Genomic DNA, 27,558 nt, shown 5'->3' with positions numbered 1-27,558 from the left:
CGCCCCTACCGCCGGGCCCCGCCCCCAGCCCAGGCCCCGCCCCTCCCCTAGGCCCCGCCCCCAGGCCCCGCCCCGCGGGCGGCTCGCAGCGGGCGCAGCGCGGCTCGGGCAGCGCCGTTTATTGAGCGGGGCCGCCCGGGGCCGCCGCCGCGCTCCCCGAGGGGCCGGGAGGGGAGGGGAGGGGAGCGGAGGGGAGCGGAGGGGAGCGGAGGGGAGGCCCGGCGGCCGCGCTAGGGCTTGGCGGGCGCCTCGGGGGCCGGCTGGCGGCACGGCCCCTGGGGGCGCCGGGGGGCGCCAGGGGGGGGCAGGATGATGGGGGGCGAGTAGGGCCCCCGCTCCGGCCAGCACAGGTCCACGATGGGGTAGAGCTGGCCCTGGAACTCCGCCTGGAAGGTGTAGATGGGGCTGAGCTCGTCGGGGCTGTCGGCGTTGTAGAAGGTCAGCTCGCCCCTCTCGTAGTGCAGGTAGATCCCGATGCGCTGCGGCCGGGCGGTCAGCGGCAGGGTGGCCCGCGGGGTGCTGAAGGCCTCGTAGACTTTGCCTTCCTTGAGGCCGATGAGCCACACGCCGTTCTCGGGAGACTTGCTGAGCTTCCCTTTGCGGCTGACCGTGCCCTTGATGATGCCCACGCGCCAGTGGTTGCGGGTGCCCACTATCACCTCCCAGTAGTGCTGGCCGCAGGAGAAGCCCTTGCAGGTGAGGATGCAGTTGCTGGAGTCAAAACGCTTGGGGTTGCTGTCCCGGCGCTGGTAGAGCCCACACTGCACCACTGTGTCACCCTTGAAGAGTTCCAGGAGGGGATGCGCTGTCACCGGGTCCAGTTTCAGCATCTCTGGAGCTAAAAGGAAAGCAGTCGGCCTCCAGCCACGCTAGCAGGTAGGGCTGTGGCTCCAGGTGACGCTGACTCTGCCCTGAGAGCTGGCACGGCCAGATGGGCTGGTGCTGCTGAACTTTAAGCAGCCAAAGTGTTACACGAGAGCAGGCTGCTAGCAGCATGAGATGCTGGGCCAGCCACTGCTCCAGGAGCTCTCCCGGAGGTGAGAAGAGCACAACTGGAGAGCAAGTCAGAGGCCAGGGCAGTGGGGTGCCAGCTGGGCAGCCTGTCCCAGCAGCATGTGCCAGTGAGCCAGGGCTCCCAGTGTGATGCCAGCTGGGGAGGTTGGTACCTGGCAGGACGTGGCGGTGCAGCCGCTTCCAAACGGTCATCTTGATATCATCTTGGTGGAAACACGGCTTGAAGGAAATGGGGCTAAAGATGCCATCACCTGGGAGCAGGCTGGGAAGCTCTGACCTGGAAAGACATGGGCAGCCATGACACAGCTGATGGGTGTGTGGCCTCTTCTCACCTTCTGCTACGTATGATGGAGCCACTGGCATCTCCACAGCTGCTCTTGCCCTCTTCTGGGGCTGCATGCATGGCTCTGGCCGTGGCCCTCCGTCACGACAGCAATGCCCACGGAAGTGAGCAGGGCAGCGTGTCCGTGCTAGATTGCCCCAGCTATGCTGAGGTACCCACTGGCCTGGGCTCTTTAGCCCAGAGGTGCAGAGGTGCTGCTGTCCCCGCTGGTTCCATCCCATCACTCACCTGAACTGGGAGGAGCTGTATTTCTGGAAAAAAACAAGAGAAAGAGAGAGTCAGTGGTGGGAGGCTCGCAAAACGGCACTTGTCTGCATGGTCACACCTCCACATATCCGTGCCCCATGTCAGAAAGGCCAGGCTTCTCCTCTCCTGGGCCTCTGCCATCTGGGGAGGCCCTGGCTGGACAGAGGGCACCGACATCTCGCTTCCCTTGGTATTCTAGCTATGCTTGGTGGGGGTACTCACTGCTCGGGGGAAGGCCCAGGGCTGTGAGCAGTCGGCCGAAGGCAGGAGAGCCTTTCTGACCCTTACCACCTTCCTGAGGCACACACTAGGGAGCATACTCACACGGATGAAATCAAGCTGGCTTTCGTTGCCGAGCGTCTCCAGAGAGCTATGTATCTCCTTCAGCCTCTGCAGGGCGTCTGATGTCTGCTTGACCTGGGACTCGATGGAGGTTATGAGCTGGGCTGCCTTCCCCTCAACGCTCTCCAGGAAGGTGGCCTTCTCCTCATCAATGTATCTGTGCAGCTCCTGGAACTCCTTCCGGATCACACACTTGAAGACATCCGCCTCGTTCTGCACGGAGACAGCAAGTGGCTGTGCAGGACTGCCTTACTATGTCCCCTTCACCTGCTTTCTGGTTTTGGAGGTGCCACCAGAAAAGTCTGTGCACCCCAGCAAGCTGCCCTCCACTTCTGTTCCAAACCAAGAGCATCTCTTCACAGAGGCTAAATGTCGTTCCACCTTGCTGGCCTCAGCACCATGGCACACCTCCCTTACACCCTGCCCAGATTTTGTGTTCCTGATGCCCCAACCGGCTTCGTCAGAACCTTGGAAGAGAGTCTTTGGATCCCTCTGCTGCCAGGGAACAGAAGGGATACCAAGAGGTCTCTTTGAGATGTCTACCATGTGGAAAATGGACACACATCTAAACCAAACATAGACTCAAGGCGCAATTATCAGCGTTCTGACTGGGAAGCCTGCTCTGAGTAGGGTGTTTTTCACTGTTATCTCATCATCTCCAAGGACATTCGGTCAAAAAAGCTTTGACTGGTGTTCCTGCCAGGACAGGCAGTGAAGGTTACGTCACCCCTTTGGAAAACAAAAGCCACCAAAGAGGGCTACGTTACCTTTCCCAAAACAGGGTTATGTTTAATCCCCAAGTTTCATGGAGAACAGCAATCTCAGGGAATGGGGTGAAAGATAAGCCCTGTCTGCTGTCCCGGGGAAGGGAGAAGAGAGGGAGAGGAATAGAGGAGGTGAGCTGAGGAGACCCAGGAGCAGAGGTTGCTCCAAGAGTCGTGCGGGACACAAGGGACTCTGCAAAGCAGGCTCCCTTGGTGTGTGGCACTCACTGCAATGCGGATTTTGTTGTTGATGAGCTTGCTGAAGTGTTCATCCAGGTTCCTCTTGTACCGGTGGACATCAGTTAACAGCGCAGACAGCTCCTCCTGAAAAGACAGCAACTCTCTCGAGGACGGTCCTCTCTGGCAGCCTACTTGATCAAAGGCTGTCCTCCTGTGCTTGCCAGCCCCGCAAGAAGCTGTGGCCCTGAGAAGCCATGCTCTTCCAAGCTTTCTGGGGTCCTGCACACCCTGCTGATCACTTGGATCTAGAGGATTTGGGGTTGCCAGAGGCAGGAGGACACTCAGAGCATGCCAAGTACTCTTGCCAGGAGCACCACATCTCTGCTCCTGTTCCTGCCCCTCCGTACCTTGCACCCATGGCAGCTCTGCACTGGGTGAGTGGTAGTGAGCAGCTGCAAGCCAGTGCCAGGCCTGTGACCCCATCAGCACCAGTGCCCAGAGCCTGGCTCAGGCAGGGTGTTTTTTTCTGGTGCCTCCCACTCTTATCACCCCAGTGTCAGGAGCTGAGGGGAACAGTGGCCCCGTGCTTTTCCATTCCTTGGGCTTTCATGTGATGTTGGGCAGGGGATGCCAGCTATTTACTCTGCCTGGCTGGGGCTCCTGTTTCCCTGCCTCCTTGCTCTCCTGTGGCACCTCGCCTCAGCCCTTATCTCCAGACTCCGTCTGATAGTATTTGAATGCAATCTTGAAAGGTTCCTTTGGCACTACCTCACCCTCAGCTCTCCCCACCGCGCTCTAGCCACCAAAACCATGTGCCCCCTCAGCCAGGGACATGCTTGACCTGAGAAACGGCTGACCCCCAGCCAAGGTTCCCTGCCCCACATCTGCCTGTGCTATGGGACCATGCTGCCCACGCTGGCCTCATTTCCAGCCTGTCCCTTCAAGCAGAGGGGACACTTGGCCAGCAAGTACTGCTGTGCTTGGGGCTGGGACTGCTACAGATGCCCTAACCCCCACCCTGGGGAGTCCCTGCCTGCCGACCTTCATCCGGCAGTACGTGGTAGAGATGGGGGTGATCTTGTGCTGGCGGTGGTTGCCGATGGTGCCGCACAGCCCACAGATCACCTCTTGGTCAGTCTCACAGAAGAGGCTGAGGGGGTTGTGGTGTGTTGGGCAGGACTCTGGGGTGGGCTCTGCCTCGCCCCAGCTCTGCAGTGCCTCAATGACACGGGCCAGTGTGACGTTGGGTGGCGAGGCGCTGCAGTCCACGGTTTGGCGGCACACGGGGCACAGGAACTGCCCATCCAGCTCTCCAGACAGTGACACCACGCACGACTTGCAGTAAGAATGCCCGCACTGCAGCATCAAGGGCTCCTTGAAGACCTCCAGGCAGATGGGACAGAGGAGCTGGTCTTCCAGCTCATCGATGCTCATCCTCCGAGCCATGCTGCCACCTTTTAGCATGGCAGCACAGACCTAGCCTGGGAAAAACAGGTGGGAGATCACTCCTATTGCAAAGAGCAAAGTAAGCACAGATGAACAAAGTGTGCTCAGCACTTGGGTAAGGTGAAGCAGAGAGACACCTCAAACACCTTCATGCCCCAGCAGCAGCTCAGACAGTTGTGAACTCATCATTAGGCTCCGCACAAATTTTAAGATGCATGTTTTAATACAAGATGGGTTTGGGCTCTGACAACATGGGAGGTCAGGCCCTAGTGGTTCTGCCTGTGATGTCAGAAGTCACCACCAAGCTGATCCCCATCTGGGGCCTTTGTCTGGGAGCTGTATCAGAGTGCAGCACATCTCAGGGGAGACCTGTCTGTGTGCCAGGGGCTGGCACAGCTGGAGACAGAGCTGAGAGGAATTTTTTGCTGAAAAATTCCAGTAGTGACCCTGGCTTGTATGAATTTCTACACATCTCTTTGGGTTTGTTGTTTCAGCCTCTGCACGTCCTCACAAGGATTGGCATTAGCTCAAGTGATACATCTAAGCTAAAGCAGAATAAAATCATAAAGAGCATCTTCATCTGCAAGATGGGGACAGAAACCACACAGTAAAACCTGTAAGGCCAAGTTTGACCGATATGAGGGTTAGGAGCTTGAGCCAGAGCTTGCGGAGCTGTACCTGCAGCTCAGCCCCTTGAAACTCAGCATAGTCTCTGGTCCCCATGCTCCGTGCTCCAGGCCAGCACTCCTAAGAGACACGAACTGAAATCCTGCATCTCCCGCTGGCTCTGGGGCCACATGTGGCTGTTCTATTTAACAGCTGTAAGGTTCATGCAGTATTGGCTCCCCAGCATGGTGGGATGTAACCACCAAGATCCTGAGCCAGATGGGCTCAACTGCCTACGCATTGTGGCCAGGACAGCTAGCAGCACACCCCCAGCGTAGGGAGGGCATTGCCACCTGGACGAGCAACAGCAATAGGTGGCCCAGGCCCTGGAGGTGACACTGCTCTAACTGTGACAGCCTGACAGTGTTGCGCATGTCTGCTCCTGAATATAGGCTGGTAGAACTTTTACGGTCTCCCCACTCACGTGAAAACAAACCTGAAGTCAAAGACAGACTCGGTAAGTGCCCCAGGGAAAGGGGAGGCAGTGACCTGAGCTCAGCCGTCATCAAGCATAGCGTATGGGAGCTTGGTGAGGAATCAAGAAAAGCTCCAATGTCAGCCCAGGAACGGTCAGACACCCGTAAGAACCCACAGGGGAAATCAGCTTCAGCTGCTCCCTCTGCTCATGGAGAACCCCCCTGACAGCCACCCACTCACCACACCACTCACGTGCCCCGCACCGCTTCCTCTCCGCGCTGGCTCTTCTTGGCACACGCAGCCTGACGGATGTCCCTTGGCTTTTCCTGACCTGGTGGAAGATTTCAGCCCTGGTGGAGGGGCAGATTTGGCAAGCAGCAGGGGTGGCAGCTTCTCAGCAGGAAGGGAGCTGCGCTGGCCACCCCGCTACTCCGCTGCTGTGGCATCAGCCCTGCTGGGGGTGCCCCTGCTTGCCTGGCTGAGGCCAGGTAGCTGCAGGGCCAGCGGCAGCGTGCGCAGCGGTGAGGCAGCAAGCCCTGCTCGCCCGCCACCCGGCTCCACGGCGCCGTCGGCCCCTGTCCTGTCGCGGTGCACGGCGGCCCTTTGTTTGGTACAGACATGGCCGTCATGTGACTGCGTGGGCAGCTACCAGGGCGCTGATAAGGCGGGACGGGGTGTTGGCCTCGGGATGGGGTGCCCACCTCAGGACGGGGTGTTCGCCTCAGGACGGGGTGCTGGCCTCGGGACGGGGCGTTTGCCTGGCGGAGGCGCTGGGTTCTGTGCGTTCCGCCGTGGTTCTGGTCACCCACATCGCTTGGATCGGGGGACACGCTTTCACCAGAACACTTTCTTATCAGCTAAAATTCTTTTTAGGTTGAAATAGGCTTCTTGGTTTGTTTCGGCGGTGCTAGTTGGTTGGCTTGGTTTTGGTTTTGTTAAAACCATTTCATTCTTTGGGAAAAGACCAGGAGAAAACCCCAAGCAAGTGTTGTTGCTCCGATTTGGGACAAGGCACGCGTGTCTTTTTGTGCGACTGTAAAAAAAATGTGGTTTTGTGTGTGTGACTGTAAAAAAAAAAAAACTATCATTTTGCGTTTGCATAGCTGTGTTTGACTTACGGCCCCGCCCGCCGAGCCCCTTGCTGAGACGCGGCGGGGGGGGGGGGCAGCCCGGACTACATCCCCCAGAGTGCACTGCGAGACCGCGTGACGTCTCCATCGGCCAGCAGGGGCGCGGGGGCGAGAGGCGCCGGCGCGTGGCTTTTAAGCGGCGCGCAGGGAAGCGGTCGCTCCTCGGAGCGCCATTGGCCGAGGCCGCGGCGCGGCGCGGGCGGTGATTGGCGGGGCGGGGCTCCGCGGCCATGCAGGGCGGTGGCAGCGGGGCCTGGGCAGGGCTCGTGGCGAGGCCGCCACGCTGGGGCCCGCCACCGGCTCGGGGCCCGCCACCGGCTCGGGGCCCGCAGGACCTGAGCGGGGACGGGGGGGTGCGCAAGGAGGAGCTGCGGCCCGGCACCGGGCAGCCCGTGCCTCCCGCCGCCACCGTGGCAGGTACCGCTCCCGGTCGCTCGGGGGGAACCCGAAGCCGAGCCCGTGGCGGCCCCGCGCCGCCCCCGCGCCGCTCGCACCGGGCTGCGGGGGCTCGGCCTCGGTGCGCTGAGCCCTGGGGAGGCCGCCCGGGGCTCTCAGCGCCCCTGTGCGCGCCCGGGCCGGCAGCTGGGTGCTCCTCGGGGTGTTCGCGTGCGCTGAGGGCAAGGGCTTTGAGGCCCTTCTGGCGTGCGGCGGGAGGCCGTCCTGCGTCAGAGGCTGGCCGCTGCTTCTTATCGGTTCGTGTGGCGCTTGGGGCAGTCGGCTCGGCCTCGTGCGGCCAGCGTTCAGTGGAAGGGCGTCCTGACCTTGAGCAAAGCAGGCTTCCCAGGTCCCGCCTGCGTTCACAGTACAGAGAAGTTTGAAGCTGAAAGCGGTTCCCGTGCAAGGGCTTAGCTGCGCGACAAGGGAAGCCCGTTAGAGCGTGTTTTTTTCTAATTGAATTACAACTGGAGTTAGTGTACCATTCCCTAGACAGGGGCAGAGTTCTGAGGGGTACCTGTTCTCCATCGTTTTTCTTTTCAGGGCTCAAGCTCAGTTTGGGAATGACTTTGTTGCACCCTTCCCCAGATGACTGGGACATTTCAATTTCCAGGCTGGAGGTTTCTGTTCTCTTCCTGCCCACAGCTCGCCAGTTCTTGAGACAAAACAGCGTTTTCTGCTTCGATAGAAATCGAGACTGCAAAGTAGCAATTTTATTCGGTGTTGATGTTAAAACACATTCAATGCCACTTGGCTCCTTGCATGTGACCAATTTTTTGGGACAAATGTGGGGCTGTTTGTCCCCTCAGCAGAAAGGGGGTGGGGAAGGCAGGATAAAAGTGTGGTTGCAAAATTAGCTCCCGGTGTGCTGCTGCTGATGGTGTTTCTGGACATGAAATCAAACTCTTGCTTTTCTCTTCTCCCTGCTCCATGTTTTGGGCTGTGCAGTGAAGTACTCTGGGTACCTGGAACATGCAGATGAGCCCTTCTGCACAAACTGCACTACGAAGCTTCCTAGGTTGATGAAACTTGGAGAAGGTAGGCTTGTCCTGAGATTCATGGGGTCATAAGGACCTGCCTGTTAAGACATGGTAATTTAAATGCACTTTAGTATCTTTAGGTTTGGGTTTTTTTGGAACCTTTGAAACTACTGAAGGGGGTCAAAAAGCATCCTTCAGGTAGGTGGTGGTCAATCTAGAACTGACAGTCACGCACCTCCCCTGACAATGGGAGTGAGCAGCAGGACTTGTGCTGTTGGTAGCAGTGCGGGTGCTTACTGTCTGCCCTACTGCAGCATCTACAGATTTTGATCTTTTTAAATCACCAGAGAGGAGACGTTGCTTGGTTCCACAGAATGCCTTGATAACTTCAGTTGTCCAAATATCAAGGTGATTTTGATACGGTTTTGTTTTTTTTTTGTGGGACAGTGTTTGCTGTGAGTTGTTATAATGGTGGGGAACTGACTGTTGTAGTTGGTGGTATGTGAACACCGGGGTTTCTTTGTCTAGACCTTAAGAGAAATTGTTATTTGGAGTCTGAGGGTAGATTCTGGGTTTGGGATTCTCATGGCCTTGCATTTCTTGTTGTGACAGACATTACACTGAGGGGCCTGGAAATTGGCCTGCTCACGATGAAGAAGGGAGAGGTGGCAAGATTTGTCTTCACGCCGGTTTATGCCTATGGCCAGCAGGGCTGTCCTCCTCTGATTCCCCCAAATGCTACAGTCCTGTTCGAAGTGGAGATGTTGGACTTCATAGATTCTGCTGATTCTGATGCATTCTTTGCATTGACTGCTGTGAGTTGCCTTAATAAGGCTTGAGGCATAAATCTGCAGACTCAACCTTTGCTGTCTTTCCCTTCAGTTGCTGTGTATTGTGTGTTACATATGTTTAAGCTTCAATGGAGGTGAAGTTATCCAGGCCCTGGGCTGCTGGCTCCAGTCAGATGCAGACATATGCCCATTAGTGCTCACCTGGCACGCCTTGCCCTGCTTACTGCCAAGTGTAGAGGGAGAAACTGGGTGCTGCCTTTGTTTGCTCTGCTGTGGTGGAGTCAGGGGAACAACTTATCTTTATTTTTAGCTGTACAAAAAACCTCATGGTTTCACTAGAGGGCACCAGCTTCCAGGAAGTTCTCTGAAGTGGCAGGAACAGTAACTAACTGTCACTTTAAAAACAAAATCCTTTTTAAGTCTGCAGTGTTGAAGTGTCCCCCACCCCCCACCCTTTGTCTTTGCTTCTTGGCTGCTTTCCCAAGTGCTCCTTCACTGTTCACTTTCCTCCCTGGTGAGCTATGGTGTTATTGTTAATTCCCCCTTTTCATGTAAAAGGCTTTGGGCTGTGGTTGTGGGTCAGTGATTGGGGCACAGGCAGCAATGCTGGTGGAGAGAGGCCCTCCTTATTCCCTCGCTGCTCTTGCAGAGGCCGCTTCTGCCAGATGCAACCCTGAGATCAAACCACTGTTGCACGGGGGAGAGCGTACTCCCTGTTTTGCCTGTTGTCCAACCTTTCTTGCTTACTCCTCTCCTTGAGCTGATTCAAAGTTGCAAACCCAGGGGAAAACCTGTCCCTCTTTTTTTTGGTTGCTGTTTTTTTTTTCTCTTTGCTGGCTTGGTGTCCTGTGTGGTGTCAGGCTGGTCACAGAGTTGGCATGAGGCAGCCACCCAGGGTGATGTGGCACCACTAGAGCAATGCAGCCTGTCAAACAGCTTCACCTTTTGTGCCAGGAATGGTGTTTTTGTATTTATGGCCTGTTCTGTGCTAAGGTGAGAGCATTGGGCAGGATTTAAGAACAAATTTCTGCACCCCCCCCAACCCCGTGAGTCTTTTTTGTCCTGTTGAGCTTCTTGACCTGTTTTGTAGCACTTCTCAGTAGGAGTTACTGACAAGACGGTGGCATGTTTCAGCCTGAAGAAGGGAAATTCCATTGTGGTGGCCTGGCTGGACACTGCAGGGGACCTTGGCAATGGTCTGACTCCTGCCTTGTGACTGGAAAGGGACTGGGCAGGGGAGCCCTGCCTGTGATCTCTCCTTGTTGTCTTTTGTTTGAGCTGAAATTCCTGTGTTTCTTTATACAGGAGCAGCAAGATACCTTTCCTCTACAAAAAGTGTTGAAAGTGGCAGACACAGAGAGAGAGTTTGGCAATTACCTCTACCGTAAGCAGTGCTTTGAGGGTGCCAAAGAGAGATACAAAAGGGTATGACACCAGAAAAATGTGTTTTCTGTCTATGGGCTGTGAAAGTGGTAATTATTTAGTGCTAGTTCACAGTAATGAGTACAATTCAAAGATTATACAACTTAAGTATATATTCAATATATTCAGTTTCTTATTTAAGAAGTGATCTGAAACACTTGCTTTTGTGTGAACAGCAGTGGTAAATGGAGGAGGAGGGTTGGCAGTAATATGCAGAACCTTCTTCCTTCAGGCTTGCTCCCGGTGGGCTCTAGCTGAGGCAGAGTGCATCTCAGGGTCTGTGTGAGCCCTGAGTGGCTTTTGTGATGGACTGCTAAAGTGGAGCCTTTCTCAGCTTTCACGGCAGCTCTTGCTGAGAGACGTTACAAGGCAGTACAACCTTGTATTGCAGCAGAATCCTGCTTAATGCTGAAAGTCATCTAGAGTCTCCATGTTCTGGGAGTAGAGGTATCACCAGCACCTGGGCACTCAGCTTCTAGCCTCCCGTTTGGGAACCACAGAATACTTGAGGGTGGAAGAAACCTCTGGAAATCGTCCAGTTCAACCCCCTTCTCAAGGTCATCAGGAGCAGGAGGTTGCCCAGGATTGTGTCCATTCAGGTTCTGGCCATCTCCAAGGATGGAGACTTCACAGCATGCCTGGGCAGGAAAATACTCAGGTGCCCAAACTGGAATGCATTTGCCTTTGTTTCAAAAGTAGTGAGGCTTTGAGACATTTTTCTTCCCTCCATTTAAGATTGCTTTCTCTTGGTATTTTTAACAAAAAAAAATTAAATTCTTTCTTCCTAAAATACTGCTTTTCCACCTTTATCCTTAGTCTGGGTACCAGGTGTAATTTTTTTCTGCTGCTCTCTAGTTCCTCGATAAGTTTGCTGTAGTCTTGGGTCTGAGTTGGCTAGTCATGCAGGTAATGCTGTGCAGTATATTTAGGGTTTTGATTATTATTTTTTTAACTAACCAAGATAAATAGAAACATGGATGTAGCTGGCTGATTAGGATGGGTTTCTCACTTCCCACAGTAGATTTGTTGTGCACTAGTCCTTTTCCCTGTCTTCTCAGGCATACTCCATCCTTGGTCGCAGCCCTTCCAATGAGGCAGAGCGGTGTCAGATTGATGCTTCCAAGTTGTTGGTGCTCCTGAATCTCTCAGTTACCTACCTGAAGCTGGAACATCCTGACCGAGCATTGATGTATGGGGAAAAGGCCTTGGAGATAGACCACAGAAACACCAAAGCGCTGTTCAGGTGTGGCCAGGTGGGCAAAAATAAGTTTCGCTGGTCACTGCATCAAGCAATGACCCAAGCTCTGCCTGTGGAGAGTACCTAGAATAAACTGAGAGCCACTGAATTAATGCCTAAGCTCCTGCAGCAGTCTGATTTTTCTGCATCTGACCTTTCAGAAAATCTGGCTCTGTAAATCTGTCACAAGTCTTTTCTCGAGGGATTTCTGAGCTACCTAGATCTGTCTTAGAAATGCTTGTAGTCGTACATATTTCAGTCTGAAGAGCAGCAGTGAGTCTATATTTATCTTTCGGTGCATCTGTCTTCTTTCAATGGCAGGCTTGTCTCTGCATGATGGAATACAAAAAAGCCCGTGACTTCCTGGTCAGAGCTCAGCATATAGAGCCGTTTAACAACGATATTAACAATGAGCTGAAAAAGTTGGCAAGGTGAGAACTCCTTTCTATCCCTGTAGGAGTGCTTAGGCTGGAAACACCCACTCAAAAATACTTTGGTGTTTGTATTTGATTTAACTTTTTTAAACAAAGACTGTTGGGTCTTGGGGAAATGCAGAAGTTCCTTTAGTGTGGGGAAGGTTGGTTCAAAGGTTTTGCACACAGTGGTTACAGGTGATACGTGAGAAGCTGAGAGCATCCATGAGAGCATTCATTCTTTCCAGAGGGTTTCTTGTGCAGAGGGATGTGTGATGCACTCCACCTGAGTAGGTGGGTCGGGCTGATGGCAGGGAGGTAGGGAGCTGCTGAAATGCCTCAAAACCAATGAAATGCAGTAGCCTAGCACTCAAGATGATGATGTTCTGCACTAATACAGATTTTCACTTTCTTTAAGATGTGTTGACTGATTACAGCAATTTTTTTGCACTGCAAGTGCTTCAGAGTTTCATTGTACAGAACTACAAATACTGATGTTCAACTGTGGGAAGATCTTAAAAGTGAATTTCTTGCTGCCTTGGTGGTGATAAATGAGCAATCCCAAAGGCAACCTTTCCCTTTGCCCACAGGCTGAGTACAGCACAATCCTGCCAGCCTTAGTCATGCCCTTGCCCCCTGAAAACATGACTAACGCTAGTCTCTGTCCTCACTCTGTTCTTTTGTTTGAAACTGGCAAAAGCAGTTGCTGTTCCAAAAAATGTGTGCTGTACTTCTGGCACTGTTCAAACACAATGTGATGAAGACCCAACTTCAGAGATCCCAAAGCAGCCCCTGAATAGGAAGGCTCTTCTTTTCTGTTGCTGCTAGGCATTTGCAGCAGTGTTTGCAGGGAGCAGTCACATCTCTAATAGCAGTAGTTGATGTGGCTGGTGCAGCCAGTTGTGTGGGTCTTCCCTGGGTGACTTTTTGCTAGAGCACTGTACTTGTACATCTGTCCTCTATGTCCAAATCACCTGTAATAGTCTGTAACTACACATGTCTTCAGATTTCTTCCATTACTTCAAGAGTATGGATAACCTGAAGGTAGTAATAGCTGCTGGTCTGGAAATCTGAAGTAAGCTACTTCAGACTCATCCTCATCTGCCTAAGTACCTTGCTACCAAATGCTAGGTGAACGCAGTTACCAAATGGCTCTGGATGACTGGGTGGCTGCTCTTGGAGGATCAGTTTGCAGGTGGTATCAAAGACTCATGATGCAGTTTTAAATGTCCTGATTCCAGAAGCCTTGTGCATTGTCTTAGACTCGTTCAGAATATATTGGCTGGTAGAAGAAAAATCTTGCTAATAATTTTGAGCTTGTTCTGCCAGGAAGCAGCAAGGCTTTCTGCCTTCAGGGAAGCAACAGGCAGGCTTGTGAGCTCTGAGGCTGGAGGTAGCAACATGTACTACTAACGTGTGGTGCAGTAAGCTGGGTATGTGCTAAACATCTGTCTTGGAGTCCCTGCTTCGCTGCCAGTTAAAATTGGTGTATTTGTTGCTTTTACAATGACAAAGAGTGGAATTAGTATGAAATAGATGATGATGATATTGGGTGGTGTTAGTCATGCCACACCTCAGTCTGGATCTCTGTACTGTTACCAAGCTGCCTTGCCTGTGAAAACCTGTAATGTGATCTGGCAAAGGCTTCAAAAGTGGAATATGAATCAAAATTTTGTTCTTAAAAGCTTTTCACTTCCTTACTGAATACACTTACAGCGCTCCTTTTTGCAAAGTTAATCAATAGCTACCTTTTGGTGCATAAAACTGAACTTCAAAAAGTACCCATTCAACAGCTAAGCCGGGTTCTTGGCAAAATTCACTTTAACCCAAGAAAAACAGGCAGAACCCTGGGCAAGTATCCTGCAGAACATATCTGGTACCAGCTGCAGTGGTCTTGGTGCAAACTGTGCTGCTGCCTTTGGCAGCTTTTTTAAGAAGCCATGCGTTACATCAAATCCAGAACAAAACAGGGTTCTTCTGACATCTGATGTGAAATTGTGCCTCCGTTCCAAAAGAGGCTTTGGGATTTCCAACTTTGGTAGACATGTCATCCAGCCTAGGTGTGTGTCACCGATCTTAGTGTGGATAGCTGTGACAACATCTGTCTGAAAGTCTTCACAGCAGAGATGTGTTGTGCTGAGGTTTCATTGAATGAAATGCTTCTGAGTTGTGGGCACACACCTCTACTGCTGTTGGGGCTAAGAGCATTACCAACATCACACTCCTGCTGTTTATAGCATTATAACAAAAACTGTTTTTGACCCTATACAGTAGCAGATGCAGTGGAGCTGCCCCTTTGGACAGCCACTGATCCCTGGGACAGTGCCTAAACTGAGTCCCCCTCTGGCTCAGGGATTCTGTACCAGTGAGGCCTTGTTGCTGGTGAGGTGGAGCACAGGGTGTGGAGGGTGCTGTGCTTCCTCCTGGCCATGCTGGTGCTGGGAGAAGCGGTGATTAAAATGGAGTGGTCTGCATAGCTTTCGACATGTAAATGTGATGCTGGCAGGAAGATGAGATTGGAGGAGGAAGCATTTGCCCTGCCATCTACACAGTCTGCACATGCATCCTTGCTGTCTCTTACCCATCCTCTGCTCAGATTCAAAGGGTCAGTGGTAGTAGCCATTAGTAGCAGTTTGCCAAGTAGCAGAGCACCTGGACCACATGTCCTGCTAGGCACTGTAATGGCTTGCACAAGGAATGGTGCAAATGAGGGGGCACCAAACTAGACCTCAGGATACAGCTGGGGGTTCCTCTGCATCATCTCACACTTGCAAAACTAGAGTAGAAAGCGTCAGGCTACCAGAAATCAAATGATCTTAGTAGCTAATAGGCACCAGCAGAGAAGGGACCCAAGGTCTGGGAATAAGGCAGAATTAATTCCTGGACATGGCAGAAAGAAGAGGCTGGAACAGCTGCTCCTTTTCTAGCAGCACACTCTTATGCTAGGCTAGTTTATTTTAAGTGTGTGTGTATATATATTTTTTTCTCGTTGTGGCACTGGCAGTTGGGTGGGCAGTTCACAGCCCATGGTTCCCATGTTTGTGCTCTGCTTTCCAGCTGCTATAAAGACTACGTGGAAAAGGAGAAAGAAATGTGCTGCCGAATGCTTGCCAGTCTCAATTCTTCTCATGCATGACCAGAAAAAGGTAATCAAGTTGTGAAAAGGCTGAGGTCTCCTAAAGCCACTGTCTTCTCTGGATTGGGTTTTCTGGTGGTGGTGGGGGAAACCTGCTTCTCTTCTGCCTGGGAGGATTTTGGTGACAAAAGGTAAGTTAATGGGAATGTGTGGAGGGGAAAGGGTAGGACAGTAGGCTGAAATGTTACTGCACTGTGTGCTTGGGGAATCTTTCCTGCCAGGTGGGCTGGCATGGGACAGGAACCTGAAACTGGCAACACTTGAGTAAGTTTGGTTTTGTTGTTTCCTGTGCTGCTCATCCCAGTTATTCCTCGTTAGAGCCGGGGGGGAAAGAGCTGTGTAGTCTTGTTTCTCTGCCAACTAAAAGAAACAAAACAACAAAAAAAATTGTTTCTGTCAAACTTAAGATTTGGATTTCCTCCTCCCCTCCAGCACTCCTGTCTGGAGCTGCTGGAATGCCTTACTTCAGAAAAAATCTAAATATTTTATTTCTGTTTTTTAAATATTAAAAAACCTGTTTGTATAGAAATTTTCAAATAGATGCTTTAGACTCTTTAAAGCCTTAAATCTTCTAGCAAAATTGACAGGTTTATAAATGCACAAAGGCTCTTTGATCATTCTTTTTTTTGTCAAAACCTTCGCCAGGGTATAAGGGGGAGTGGAAACCTTCACTGGTCTCTTGCCTCAGGGTAAGCCCTAGGGAAAGGGTTGTGGAAAATGACAGCAGCCTTCTGTCAGAAAGCATCACCAGCTCAGGTCTGTCAGAGGTTGCTGCCATTCTATCTCAAACAATACAGGCAGTATCCCTCTACTTGCTGAAAATGAGTACTAGCAGCCTTTCCATCATCAAAAGTGTGAGTGCAGGATTCAGCTGTGGTATTTTAAGGTTGCCTCTTTCTCTCCTCTGTGGCTGTGAGGAAGCTAACCTAATACTTGAGGAAGAGGTTTGACTGAATGCCTGTTTCCTAAAGCAACACGTCCCTCTTCTGGCTGTATGTGCCTCTTTGCTGTAGTCTTTACCCATCCTGTCTCCCCTGTGCCCCAATCATAGCTGCATGTTGCTGAGCTGCCTCAGAGCACAAATTCTTCTCTGGATTCAGGATGAGACGGTCAGATCTGTTAGCAGGTACCTACCCCCAGGCATGTCACTATGAAAAGGGGTTTGTGACTGGCTGTGGTTTTGCCACTGTGTGCAGGAAGTCTGTGGTCGCAGACTTGCCGAGGAGGCTCTGAGTCTCAGTTTACTGAATTTTAGAGACTTGCAATTGGAAAGCCTGTATGACTTCTCTTGTTTCTGACTGTAGTACGTAGCAGTGCCTGAGCTGGGGAACTTCGTGTGTCAATCTGTGCATCAGCTGGCCCCGTGTCATAGTAGAGCTCTGAGCATACGGAGTCATCTGCTGGGCCAGCAGGTAGGTCATCCCGTGGTAAAGCAGTGTAGCCTCTTCTTTCCCAAAGAGAGGCTGGCGAAGATACCGATTTCCACACAGTACAATTGAAAGTAGCTATTGTTGCAAGTAAAAAAAAAAAGTCTTCAGTTCATGGAGACTGAGAAGTGCAAAGAAGCCTTTGTCTGAGGCAACCTTTAAAATTAGGTGTAACTATCCACCAGCAAGATTTTCTCCACTGGCTCTATATATTTGCACTGATGCAAATATACAGCACTTTCCTGGAGCTCTGCATGCTTAAACAGCTGATTGTCAGCTGTCAGTCAAAGATTCTGACCTTCCTTGAAGTTGTTTTTTAAAGTCTTCCAGACGAATCTACATCACTGTCACCTATGTAACAATTCATTGTTAATTCCTTGTAAGAAAAATCTCTTGATGCTGTGTCTTGTGTAAAAAAAAAAAAAAAATCAGAGAGGAGCACAGCGGTTCCAACTGGAGCTCCTGCTTTCTCTCAAAGGCACCACTATGTAGCCAGAATTGAGGCAAAACATTCTTTAGTGTTTTCTGACAACTTTGTACAAGTTCAGTTTAGGGCACAAGCTGTACTCAGTCAGGCTGGCATGCCTCTTTTATCCTTTGTCTTAAGCATTTAGTGAGTAGATGGCCTGTGAGTGCTGCCTGTAGCTCATGTCTAATGATCCGGTGGAATCGCAACAGTTAAGGAAAACTTCTGCATACCAGTTAGCAGGTCTGTTGAGTGTTGATCTGACCCCATGTCCAGCTTACCAGCTGAGTGACTCCGCTGTAGTTGCGGCATTCTCCCTGTCCTGACTCACTGCCATATCCCCTGGTTCGGTGCTCCTACCCAGGTGGCTTTGCTGTAAGCTTTGAGATGTGCAGTGGTTGCTTTGTTATGGGGCAAATGGTTTGTTTGTCTCTACTGGATAACCCAGGGCTGCTGTTCTGTGTTTTCCATAATGACACTCAAAAACCAGGTGCACCTGAATATACTCATTCTGCCTGGGATGTGTCTCTCTTACTGTGTAGTGTGGGTCCTGTAATTGCCGCAAGCATCCTCTTGCTCAGAACACACTTTCTTCCTTTTTAGTGGAGTTTTATGTCAGAATAAACATTTTCTTTGGTGAAATGTGAGGCTATTCCTGATGCTTCTTTGAGGAATCCAGAAATACTCAGGGGTAGAAATAGAAGCACAAATGCTTTTTTAAATCTGTCCTGCTGCAGTCTGTTGCAATCACAGTGGTCTGGGGCCTCTTGCTTGCATCTCTTCAAGTTTGGGCTATTTGCCTGCCTCTGTACACCTTGTGTTGTGCAGCAAGTGTCAAGCCAGGTCACCTGGTACATGCATAGCTGTAAGTCCCCTTTGATGACCCTTAAACTGTAGAATGGGTAGACTGAGGACCACTGGCTTAGTGGAGTTTCTGTTCCATTGAAAAGTGAAGGGTTTTGGTGAAAGATTTTGTATTGCTGTGGTTCTTCATGATAAAGAACTTAGTCATGAAGCACAGACAAATTCCCTAGAAATGTCTGGAACCTATTAGAGGGTCCTTGGTGGTAGCTTCATCCCAGAAAGGTGAATCTTCATGCTTTTTTTTTTGCTTTTTTTAATTAAAGATGAGCCAAAGCTGAAGGCTTGCCTCTAATGTGTATCTCAATTTCAATACACGGGAGAAGTAGCTGAGAGCATGCAGGGAAATGTTCCAGTGCAAACAAGTAATGCTGAAATTATGGCAGGAAACTAAGGTCAAACTTGAGATTGCTATGAATAGCAGGGTCTAGCAATTCTGAAGCCATTAATTGGTGAGAATTGGCTGCAGAACTGGGGTTGTGTCACCTGGTAGAAGTGACTGTAATTAGGCTTAAAATCAGCATCAGTTGCCAGTTAAACTGACCTAATAAGCTAAAAGAGACTTGTAAATAAACTGAGTAGTATGTGAATAGTAGAATCAGAACTCCTGCATTGGGAAGGCTCCAGACTTCTAAGTAAACAGCGGCTTCCTCCTTCCCCTACTGCTCTCCTTTATTGCTAAGCTGAAGATCTAAAATGTGCCTCCTGCTGTTGCTGTCCCTACCCACTGCGTACAGCTTAACAACAGAACCAGCAATTTCACTTCCTTTAGAATATGCAAATTATTGTACCACTGAGATTTCCTGTGCTGCAAAGGAAATTAAGCATCTGCTTTATGCTGAGCATCATTAGAGCTAGTGGGAAGGCTTGAAGGATGACTTAATTAAGCATTCTCCTTACTAAGCAGAGGAAGGAGAAAAGCTTTAAGGTTGTTGGTTGTTTTGTTGGGTTTTTGAGTTTTTTTCCACTCTAGATCTTCCTTCCTGTAGCATCTCTTTTTTCTTTGACAGGAGTTCTGCAATTCATGTCTGGTAGTATCTGTAATACCTCTCTTGAAGATTGGTAGGCCATGGTCTCTTCTAGAAACCAACCAGGAGTGGAGAAGTGACTCCACCTCCACATAGGGATCCCCTGCTACCCATGCTTCCCTTCTGACGCACTGGACATGTGTCCCTGGTTTGTTATGCTGTGACAACAGGTCGGGCTAAAAGATGGTGGAGAGGGAACTGAGGGCAGGGACCAACAGGAGCTCCTGTGCTCTTTGAACTCTGATGTACTCTTTGTGATCACAGAATACTAGGTATTGGAAGGGACCTTGAAAGATCACCTAGTCCAATCCCCCCGCCGGAGCAGGAATGCCTAAATCATGTCACACGGGAACATGTCCAGGTGGGTTTTGAAAGTCTCCAGAGAAGGAGACTCCACAACCCGCCTGGGCAGCCTGTTCCAGTGCTCCATCAACCTAACCGTGGAACAAGTTTTCTCATATTTAAGTGGAACCTCGTATGTTCCAGCTTGCACCCATTGCCCCTTGTCCTATCAATAGGTGTCACCGAGAAGAGCCTGGCTCAGTCCTCCTGACACTTAATCACGAAGGCTTGTTTACAGAAGTCCTTGGTGAGAGCGCTTAATGTACTAGGGGTGACGTTGCCCAGACTAGGAGGGAGATCCATGCAGTATCTCAGGTTGCCCTGCATTGCCCATCCTCCAAGGCACTGGTGAAGTGCTGGTACTCTAGTTTCGTTGGAGGGGTGCCTCAGGGCCCAGCCCAAGACCACCTGCTCTGAAACTCAGTGAATATCTAAAACCTGGTGTTGCCCTCTGTGTGCTCAATCCTGAGCCTCCCTGGTGAGACAGGAAGGTGTTCATGGCTGCGTTTCTCCTCAAGCTTCTGCCTGGGCCTGCACAGCATGCTTGCCCTGGAAAGGACAGGCTGAGCCCCTGGTGGATATTCCTGTGTGGGCTTTTATTTCTCAGAGCTTCTGCCAGCAGCAGGAAGGTAAAACATGCTAACTTCAATGCTGCTGTTACAAACCAGTGAAAAAGATGTTGGGTTCTTTCCATTAGTATGATAATATGTGGTTTACCATGCAGGTAGAATTTGAAGGGCAGTGGTCTGTGTCTAAGATGTAAATGCCTTTATGAAGAAAGTTTTAGTTTTGCAGAGCCTTCAGAGATACTGGCCTTCGCTTCCAGCAGCAAGGAGATGCGTGGTGATTTTAAAAATGGTATTTCATAGAAGATCTTAAAGTCTCCTTTCTCTACCTCTTGTGTTTCAGCTGTGATAAGCTGTATGAAGCATAAGTAAAAATGTTTTAGCTTGACAAGCAAAAGGGAAAACTGGGGGAACATAACCTCAAGTAGGCTGTAACCAAACAGTTTTTGGATGGCAGTCTGCTGCAGGTGACTGTGCCTGGGATCAGATTATTGCTTAATTGTGCTGTTGCTGGGGCACAAAAGCCCCCACTGGTGCTTCTAGTTCTTGCAGTATTACAGATGGTGGGCAGCTGTCCCGGGCTGCCATGTGCATATGCTGTCCCATACAGTAAACAGGCAGAACTGGCATGCCTGGCCACCAGCCCTGCTGATCTGGGGTGCTACAGACTTCCTCTCTGGGGTAGCAGAAGAAATGTCTTTATTGTATCTGTTTTAGTCTTAAATCTGAGGATTTTAATGTCACGTGCAGTCTTATACAGCAAAACAAAGGGCCCTTTTCCATATGCTGTTGTGTGCTTGTTCTTCTAGCCAGGCAGCTTGGAGGAGTGTTGAGTGTGGAGAACTGTAACCATGCCTGTGTAAAAGAAAAAAAAAGTGCATTGTTTTGGGCTTGAAAGACATTACTGCCTCCAAAGAGTGAAGGATGCTCTTCGCTGCTTGCTTATTTCAGTGACAACTTATCCTGAGCAGAAGCACAGTGATCTAAATCTCTGTGCTTTGACTTAGGTCAGATGTGGCCTGTCTGTTTTAGCCGTGCGTACTGCCTCCACTGGGATCAGTTGATGTCATGGGGTGTGGGTGTGCCTGTTTGCTGCTGCTTCAGCATGGTTCTGCACTGAGGACTCCGTCCCTGAGACCAGACATCAGAGCCTGTGGTAGGATTCAGAGTGCGGAGGAGCTGCAGCACACTACAAGGTAATTTCAACACAGTAGAAAAATCTCAGATGATGGTGGTGCAAACTGTGCCCTGGTGGCTTATTTTTTTAGGGGCTTTCCATGTTGTTTTGTTTTATTCCGCAGACACCACTTTGTTCAAGTAAAACTAAACTTCTAAAGTCCTGACACCCTAGGTTCCTGGCAAGGTGCTCTCCTGATCACGAGGGGGTGCTGGTAGTGGTCAGGGCTCTTGTGAGCTTTCTACTCTAGTGGAGTATGTGGTGAAACGCAGACAAACTTTAGAGGAGTTTAAAAGGCTCTAAGCAGGTATTGTGATACCTGTGACGATACAGAGACAGCTGAGAGTAAAGAGTGCTAAGGACTCCCATAAGTGTTCACTGTGGTTTTGGGAAATATTCCCCTGCTTGTGAGCTACCAAGCATTGTTCGTGATGTGCAGCCTCGTAATGGGGTGTAGCCATCAGCAGTGGCACAGCGCAGCCTATTGTAAGATCTGCGGCTCCTCACTGCTTGAACAGCACCAGGGCATTCACTGCTATGTCTGACACTGGTGATAGCACTTAGCAACAAGACAACTTTTGTGGTCCTCTGTACCAAGAGGCAGGAGATACTAACAAGGCTTTCAGATTTGGGGGATACTGCTTTAGGGAAGGCTTTTTGCTTAAGGCAGGGAGTGTTTTGGCACTACTGTGAGTCAGTCTGCAGATCTGCAGGATTATTTGCAATAAGGGAAGACATGAAAGACGTGACCTTCATGTGCCTTTCCCAGTACCCATGATGCTTTATTGGGGAACTGTTGATTTGACAGAATGCTGAGCATTATTGACATGAAAGCTATCTGAGCTCTTGAAGGACTGGGAGCTGCTGTATGGATCAATTTCAGCCCACACTTGCTGTATGAAGTCCTTACTGAGTCAGAAGTGTGTGTTGAAGAGCTTATCTTTTTCCTTTCACCTTCTCATAATTGTCTGGTTTATGAGACCTCTTGCTCTCTGAGGAAGGTTTCTTGCTGCTTTTAAGGGATTTTTCTTTGGAAATGCCTGGGAAAGAGCTCTACTTCCTGTGTTTCTCTTCTTTGCATTAGGTATCCCTGTTGCACAAAAGACCTGAGCAGACTTGACAGACCCTTTCACCATCACCTCAGGTTCAGGGTGGTAGTGCATGTCATCAGCGTTCAAGCTCTCTGGAGTCAAGACTGACTAAGGATCTCCGGTTAATTCTTAATTCTTCCTTCCACTGAACTGTCTTTCTAGTGTACAGGCATTTGACTCATTGTGGATCCTTTGCAGGGCTGAGGATTATGGATCCACTGCCAAAAAAGCTATCATGGGGAGAAAAACATTTTAAGCACAGATCTTCAGAAGACAATGAAAGTTGATATAGCTCGATATAAACAAGGAGTAAAGCGTCTGTTCCTTGCACCTTCACTTTTTGAGTTTTGACATCTCTTGAACCTGTGTTGGGGTAGTCTTGGCAGTTGTTGGTCAGCCTGTTCAAGCCTTCAGACCTGCAGAGCCTCTCAGCTTCTGCATGCTCTTGTACTACCTGAAGATAGGCTTTACAGTAATCTTGGCCATAAGTGATTTCACTTGAAGCAGTAACAGTTGGACATCCCTAAACACTGAGGTGAGGCAAATGAAGGTATGGCTGACAGCAAAATTGCTTTCATAGCAGATAAGTGGTATCCTAATTAGGTTATCTTCTGAAGGAATGCTGCATGCTCTGAGATGGAATCCATGTCATGGGGATGCGTAGCATTCCCTCTAATAATGTTCTGACAAACCATGATTCTCTGGTCTTGTAAATAGCTGTTTCTTCTCACTGTATCAGGATGGTTCACTCAGCACATCTTATCAGCTAGCTGATAAAGCTGTAGCTGGGCTTTGTTCTTGTGTTCAGAAGATCTGCAGCCTGTCAGTAACCTCTTAGGGAATTCACATGATGCATTTAAGAAGGAGCTTGTTCATGTCCTGGTGGCAATGTTTTTTCTCTAGGCTGTTATTTCAGAGTGGCAGTTCCTTTTGGACTTGTCAGGTCTTGAATGAAGAGCACTTCTCAGGCAATTGCTGTTGTAGAAGGTTTTAGCTCCTTTGCTGATCTGTGCTCTAAAAAGCGTGCATGAAATGTGCTCTTTCGGAGTGCTCTTGGGGACCTGTGGTATAAGATGTGCTGTATCCTTGTGACTAACAAATCAAGACTGTTCCGTTCTTCTCTATACTCAGTGGTTTGAGTTGAAGTGCTGAAAGTGAGGTATTCTGCCTCCTGTTAGAAGCACTTGTAGGCTGCATTTCTCTGAAAGTAGCTGTTGTCTCTTAAAGGCACTTCACTGGGATGTAACAGCCAGGCCAGCCTCCTAGGTTATCTGCTCTCCACAAAGCTGATGATTCGATTGCTTCTCTTGAGAAGTTTCTTCTCACTGTGGGTTATCTCAGTGCAGTGCTGTGGGGAGCTGCTGATTCAAAGCATGAGTTTAATGAGGGCTGAACTGACGGGAGCAGAGCTTTAAGTGCACACTCTTTTCGGCTTTTGTGCTTTCGCAAAAACTTCATCTGCTATGCTTGGTGCCTACACAACGTTCTTTCCTGTAGCCCTTCTGGAGACTGAGACAGGAGAGGGGGAACCAGGGAAGATGCAACTACAGTTCTTCATGCAAAAAAAGGCAGCTTTAAACAAATCTTAAAGCTTTAGTTGAACATTAATAGTTAATTATGGCTTTAATGCAGAGTAAAGGCGATTGTGGTTATAAACGACCTGTGACCTGGCATATTGTTTACTGTAAATTGGTGCTCAACTGCCTTGTCTTCCTGAAGCATGAATTAAAATAGCTGGTACAACAGACTTCTGTCTGAACTTCAAAGTGAGCAAGTGTTGCTGCTGTGTGGCTGAGCTGCTGCCAACCTGTTTTTAAGGGAAGGAAACAAATGTTGGAGTGGAGTCCTGGTTGGAGTGTGCTGTCCTTCTACCTGTAGGAACAGCAAACGCTTTGAACGCCTTCCAACTCGGCATCTTCAGGGCTGTGCATTTCCCTTCCACTTCTCTTTTGATTGTGTAGCCATTAGGTGGAAATGAAAGAGATGAACTGATCAAACACTCCTTGAAATGGCTTTAGGGTTTCAGTTTGAATATTTTTTTAATTAGCTCTATGTAAAGACTTTATTACTTCAAATAGCAGCCATGAAACCAGAAGACTCGGTTTGATCTCTTGTTTTTGTGGTGCACGAGAAGTCTCAGTAACTGTAGGTTTTATATCCAGCTAGACACCCCAAACCACAACTAACAGACAGTAGAAACATAAAGTGATTATCTTTTAAGTATGCCTATCAGGGACACACAAAAGGAAGTGCTGTGTGGGTATAGTAATAGACTGACAAGTAGCAGAGTAGAAGTCAGTTGCATTTTAACAGGAGCAAAGATGCTTTTCTCTAATAAAGCACAGAACATCAAGTATGAGGATTTTTTTCACTTTAGAAACCTTTCTTTTTTTGTCCTGATTGCTACAACTCCATGCTGTGCACCAGAGCATTTAAGCATTTCTCTCTCTGATTAATTTTCAAAGTCCCAAAGAAAAGAGATCAGCTGCAGTGTCCTCTAGTAGCTTTTTTTCCATAAACTTCTCCCTTTTCTCTTGGTCAGGGTAGGTACTAGGCTGTCAGCACAAAGCTGTGAATGTAACACAAGATACTCAGCGAACCCCTGGTTTCGGAAGGTTTGGCAGTAAGAGGTAGCCTTATAAATGAGGCTGTAAGATGAGTCTGGATGAACCAGGGCAGTGACTAAGTGCTGACTTGATACAGCGATTCCTATTTTGTGCTAGACTAGAAATCTGCTGCTGGTGAATTTCCAGGAATCCTGAAAGTTACTTGACTGTTCTGTGTTTTTTTTTTTATCCCAAACTGTAGTTGGGGGCAGCCTTTGAGAGAGGCAGATTGTCCTGATTCAGACTACGTTTTCTGGCTGGGTGTCATTTGAGTCATGGGTTCCGAGTTGTCTCGTGTGGCTCTGAGCGTACTGACTGAATAAAACCTGGGTTCTTCAAAGTCATTGGGGGAAGATGAGTAATCCAGTCAACCTCACAGCTAACTCTGTGAACAGGGTATTGAACTGGAGACCAATTCATTGCAACCCTAATTGTCCTGTGATCCTGTGGTGCCAGAGCAAAATACGTGCCTTCCAAGGTTTTATAATAAATGAGGTGTATATCTTAAGCATCACATGATGCTTTGTCTTCTCATCCTTTAGTTGGTAAGTGTCTGTTTTCCTCAGAATTACTGCTCTTTAACTTTCTGGTTAGCAGTCTGTAAGTTGATATCCTCTAAGGAGCAGGCTTCTCTATTTTGTGAAGTTATTTAAATTTGCAGAGATCACTGCAGCCAAGTTAACTGAAAAAGCTCAAGTGGCTACAGCTCCTGAAAGAGTAGCAAAAATTGATTTGGGCTCCTGGTATTCTTAAGCTGAGAGAAGATAGGGCATCTTCTGAATGTGCATTTTTCTTTTGACCCCCAGAACAGGAGAGTAGGAGGCAGATAATGGGTTACTGTGTGGAAAGGTTGTTAAGGATTTTTGTGAGGTTTTTGGTTCTTTTTTTCCTTCCTTCCCTTCTGCTATTCAGCCTCAAAATGCTGGAGGAATGAGGCTGACTTCTCAGCAGTGTTTCAGTACCATTTGTGCCCTGACAAATTAGGGGAACACCTTCCATATCTGTATTCTTCTGAGTGATCTTAGGGCTGTCAAGTGAAGAAGCATCGTGAGCAGCAGGATGCTGAAATACGTAACAGGTACATAGGAAAGCAGCATGGATGTGTCTTAGCACAGGTGCTTAATGGCTGTGGGGACAACAGGGAATCCCATGTTCTGCTTACACGCAACACAGCTGCACTGGAGAACTTGTGGTGTTGAGCCAGTACTTGAATACGAGCTCAAACAGCTTGTGAGGGACAAGGAGCAGGAGGTGCTGGTGCGCTCTGCAGCTGGGGGGGCAAAGGGGCAGTATGGCTGGAAGAGGCACTGGAGGAGCAGGTGAGCTGTTCCCAGCAAAGTCAGTGTTGTGGAACTGTAGCCATGTAGAGGGTGAGGCAGGTGATCCAAGTCCTGATCAGTGACCCAAGGGGTTCCCACAGAGGGGGAAAAAATCACAGCTTAGAAACAGGTCTGGATTACATCCAGAGAAAATGCCCTATATCTAGATACTGTTTTCCTTCCAGTGAAGCTCTAGTGACCTTAAAGAGCTGGAGGGATGGGGCAGGAGTTGCAAGTGAGAGAAAGGTTTCTCTGGGTACAGAATCTGTCATCTTGGTATATGTCAGGACTCCAAGATGGGTAAGGACCCAATTCCAAGTGAGTGTGATGGGGCAAAGGACAAGATGCTGGAAGCACTGCGTGCCTTGATGCACTGCAGGTGTTGTGTGTGGCTAAGCCTCGTGGCACAAATGCCTTCCACGTGGGACTAGGGTGTGAGGAGGGGACGGAGCAAGCAAATGCAGTGAGAAGTAACGGGAATCTCAGAGGAGGAGAATGGTGAATCTAAAAAACAGAGGACTGACTTTTCAAAGCCAAAGAGTAGATGTCCAGGCCTGGGTTCCCAGAACAGGGTTGGAAAAAACACAGATTATGTGTAACATCAGTGACTTGGTATAGGAAGGGAGGTGGTCTGAAGGGCAATTTCAGGCCACTCTGAGGTGGGCTTGCTAATATTAAATTCTTATTGCTTAATATTCAGTTTCTTCCAAGTCCCAGGTGAGGAAGTTGAATTTTATAGGAATTCTACTATGCCAGTTCCACTTATGCTAACTAAGAGAACTCTTGGTAATTCTTTCAGGGCTACTGTACACATGGCTAGTAACGATTGACTTCTTAATGCTTGGAGATGCTACAGTGGAATAAAATGCACAGTGATCCCTGTGGGAATGTTGACTGGTATTTTTTGTCCTAGGACTTCCCCAGCTGATGAAAGAACAGTTCTTGGATGGGAAGACGACCTACCTCTGGGCACATGGAGATTTCAGCATTGGATCTGTGCTTTGGGAAAAGGGGAAAGAGTGTGGTCTTCATTAGAGTATAATGTGGAGTTTCTGTTGGTATATACACAACCTGGTTTTCCTGAATTTGGTTCTTGTTTGCCATGTTCTGGGGCTTAGCTTCTGCTTCTAGAACTAAGTACTGCTGTATGGGAGGATTGCCCTCTTCTCCCTTGCATACTCTTTGAAGAAACTTTGAAACCTTACCTTTTGCAGGTTCTGGACTGCTGTTACGGAATCTGTAAATACAAATGCCATGAAGTTTTGTATTGTTTATACAGATTGTTCTTTAAAAAGTTATGCTTCATATTGTTTTTGTTCTGAAAAATAAATTAGAACTATGTTGGCAGGACTTGTGCCCATTTATTGTGCAAGAGTGATTAATGTCTCTCTGCTGGTGTAAGGAACTGGAATTCGGAAATAGGCTCCGGTTTGTTAGTGTAGCTAGCTCCTGTCTCGGGCAGCAACATGTTACACTTCTTTTTTTGGCTAAACATTCCAGTGAGCGTTGATACTAAATTTCAAATGACTTAAGACTACCAACTTTTTCCTTTTCCCCTTCAAATATTGCTGACTTTCCTAGCTTTGATCAAGTTGGTTTCCTTTTTGAGTAAAATCCACTGTGTGCTCTAATTCTTCCTGAACATAGGCCTTTGTGGCATGGCTGAGTTGGGAAGTGCAAAACCAGGTGCCTCTTAGTGAGAGAGCAGCAAGA

At 49.1% G+C, this 27,558-nt stretch overlaps 2 protein-coding genes across 4 annotated transcripts; one reads left to right on the top strand and one right to left on the bottom strand.

Moving 5' to 3' along the window:
* Window positions 1-230: 230 nt before the first annotated feature.
* Window positions 231-6,818, bottom strand: TRIM50 (tripartite motif containing 50). Its single transcript, XM_040532924.1, has 6 exons — window positions 3,931-6,818; window positions 2,938-3,033; window positions 1,928-2,158; window positions 1,586-1,608; window positions 1,167-1,291; window positions 231-838 (listed from the first exon to the last, which is right to left on the bottom strand). Exons 1-6 carry the CDS (start codon window positions 4,351-4,353, stop codon window positions 231-233), a joined length of 1,506 nt encoding a protein of 501 aa, XP_040388858.1. The 5' UTR covers window positions 4,354-6,818.
* On the top strand, window positions 6,676-27,191 carry FKBP6 (FKBP prolyl isomerase family member 6 (inactive)). Of its 3 annotated transcripts, XM_040532581.1 has the most exons (8): window positions 6,679-6,965; window positions 7,932-8,021; window positions 8,576-8,778; window positions 10,060-10,179; window positions 11,235-11,429; window positions 11,735-11,844; window positions 14,884-14,972; window positions 26,759-27,191. In XM_040532581.1, the coding sequence occupies exons 1-7, from the start codon at window positions 6,779-6,781 to the stop codon at window positions 14,960-14,962; spliced, it is 984 nt and encodes a 327-aa protein (XP_040388515.1). In that variant the 5' UTR covers window positions 6,679-6,778; the 3' UTR covers window positions 14,963-14,972; window positions 26,759-27,191. The 3 variants fall into 3 exon arrangements, 2 of the variants coding, with proteins under 2 accessions (XP_040388516.1, XP_040388515.1); XR_005814002.1 differs by lacking the exon at window positions 11,735-11,844 and having other exon boundaries at window positions 6,676-6,965; XM_040532582.1 differs by lacking the exon at window positions 7,932-8,021 and having other exon boundaries at window positions 6,678-6,965.
* The last annotated feature ends 367 nt before the right edge of the window (window positions 27,192-27,558 follow it).

The sequence above is a fragment of the Cygnus olor genome, chromosome 20, assembly GCF_009769625.2.
Source record: "Cygnus olor isolate bCygOlo1 chromosome 20, bCygOlo1.pri.v2, whole genome shotgun sequence".
Lineage (NCBI taxonomy): Eukaryota > Metazoa > Chordata > Aves > Anseriformes > Anatidae > Cygnus > Cygnus olor.
This window is presented reverse-complemented; position numbering and strand designations above follow the sequence as displayed.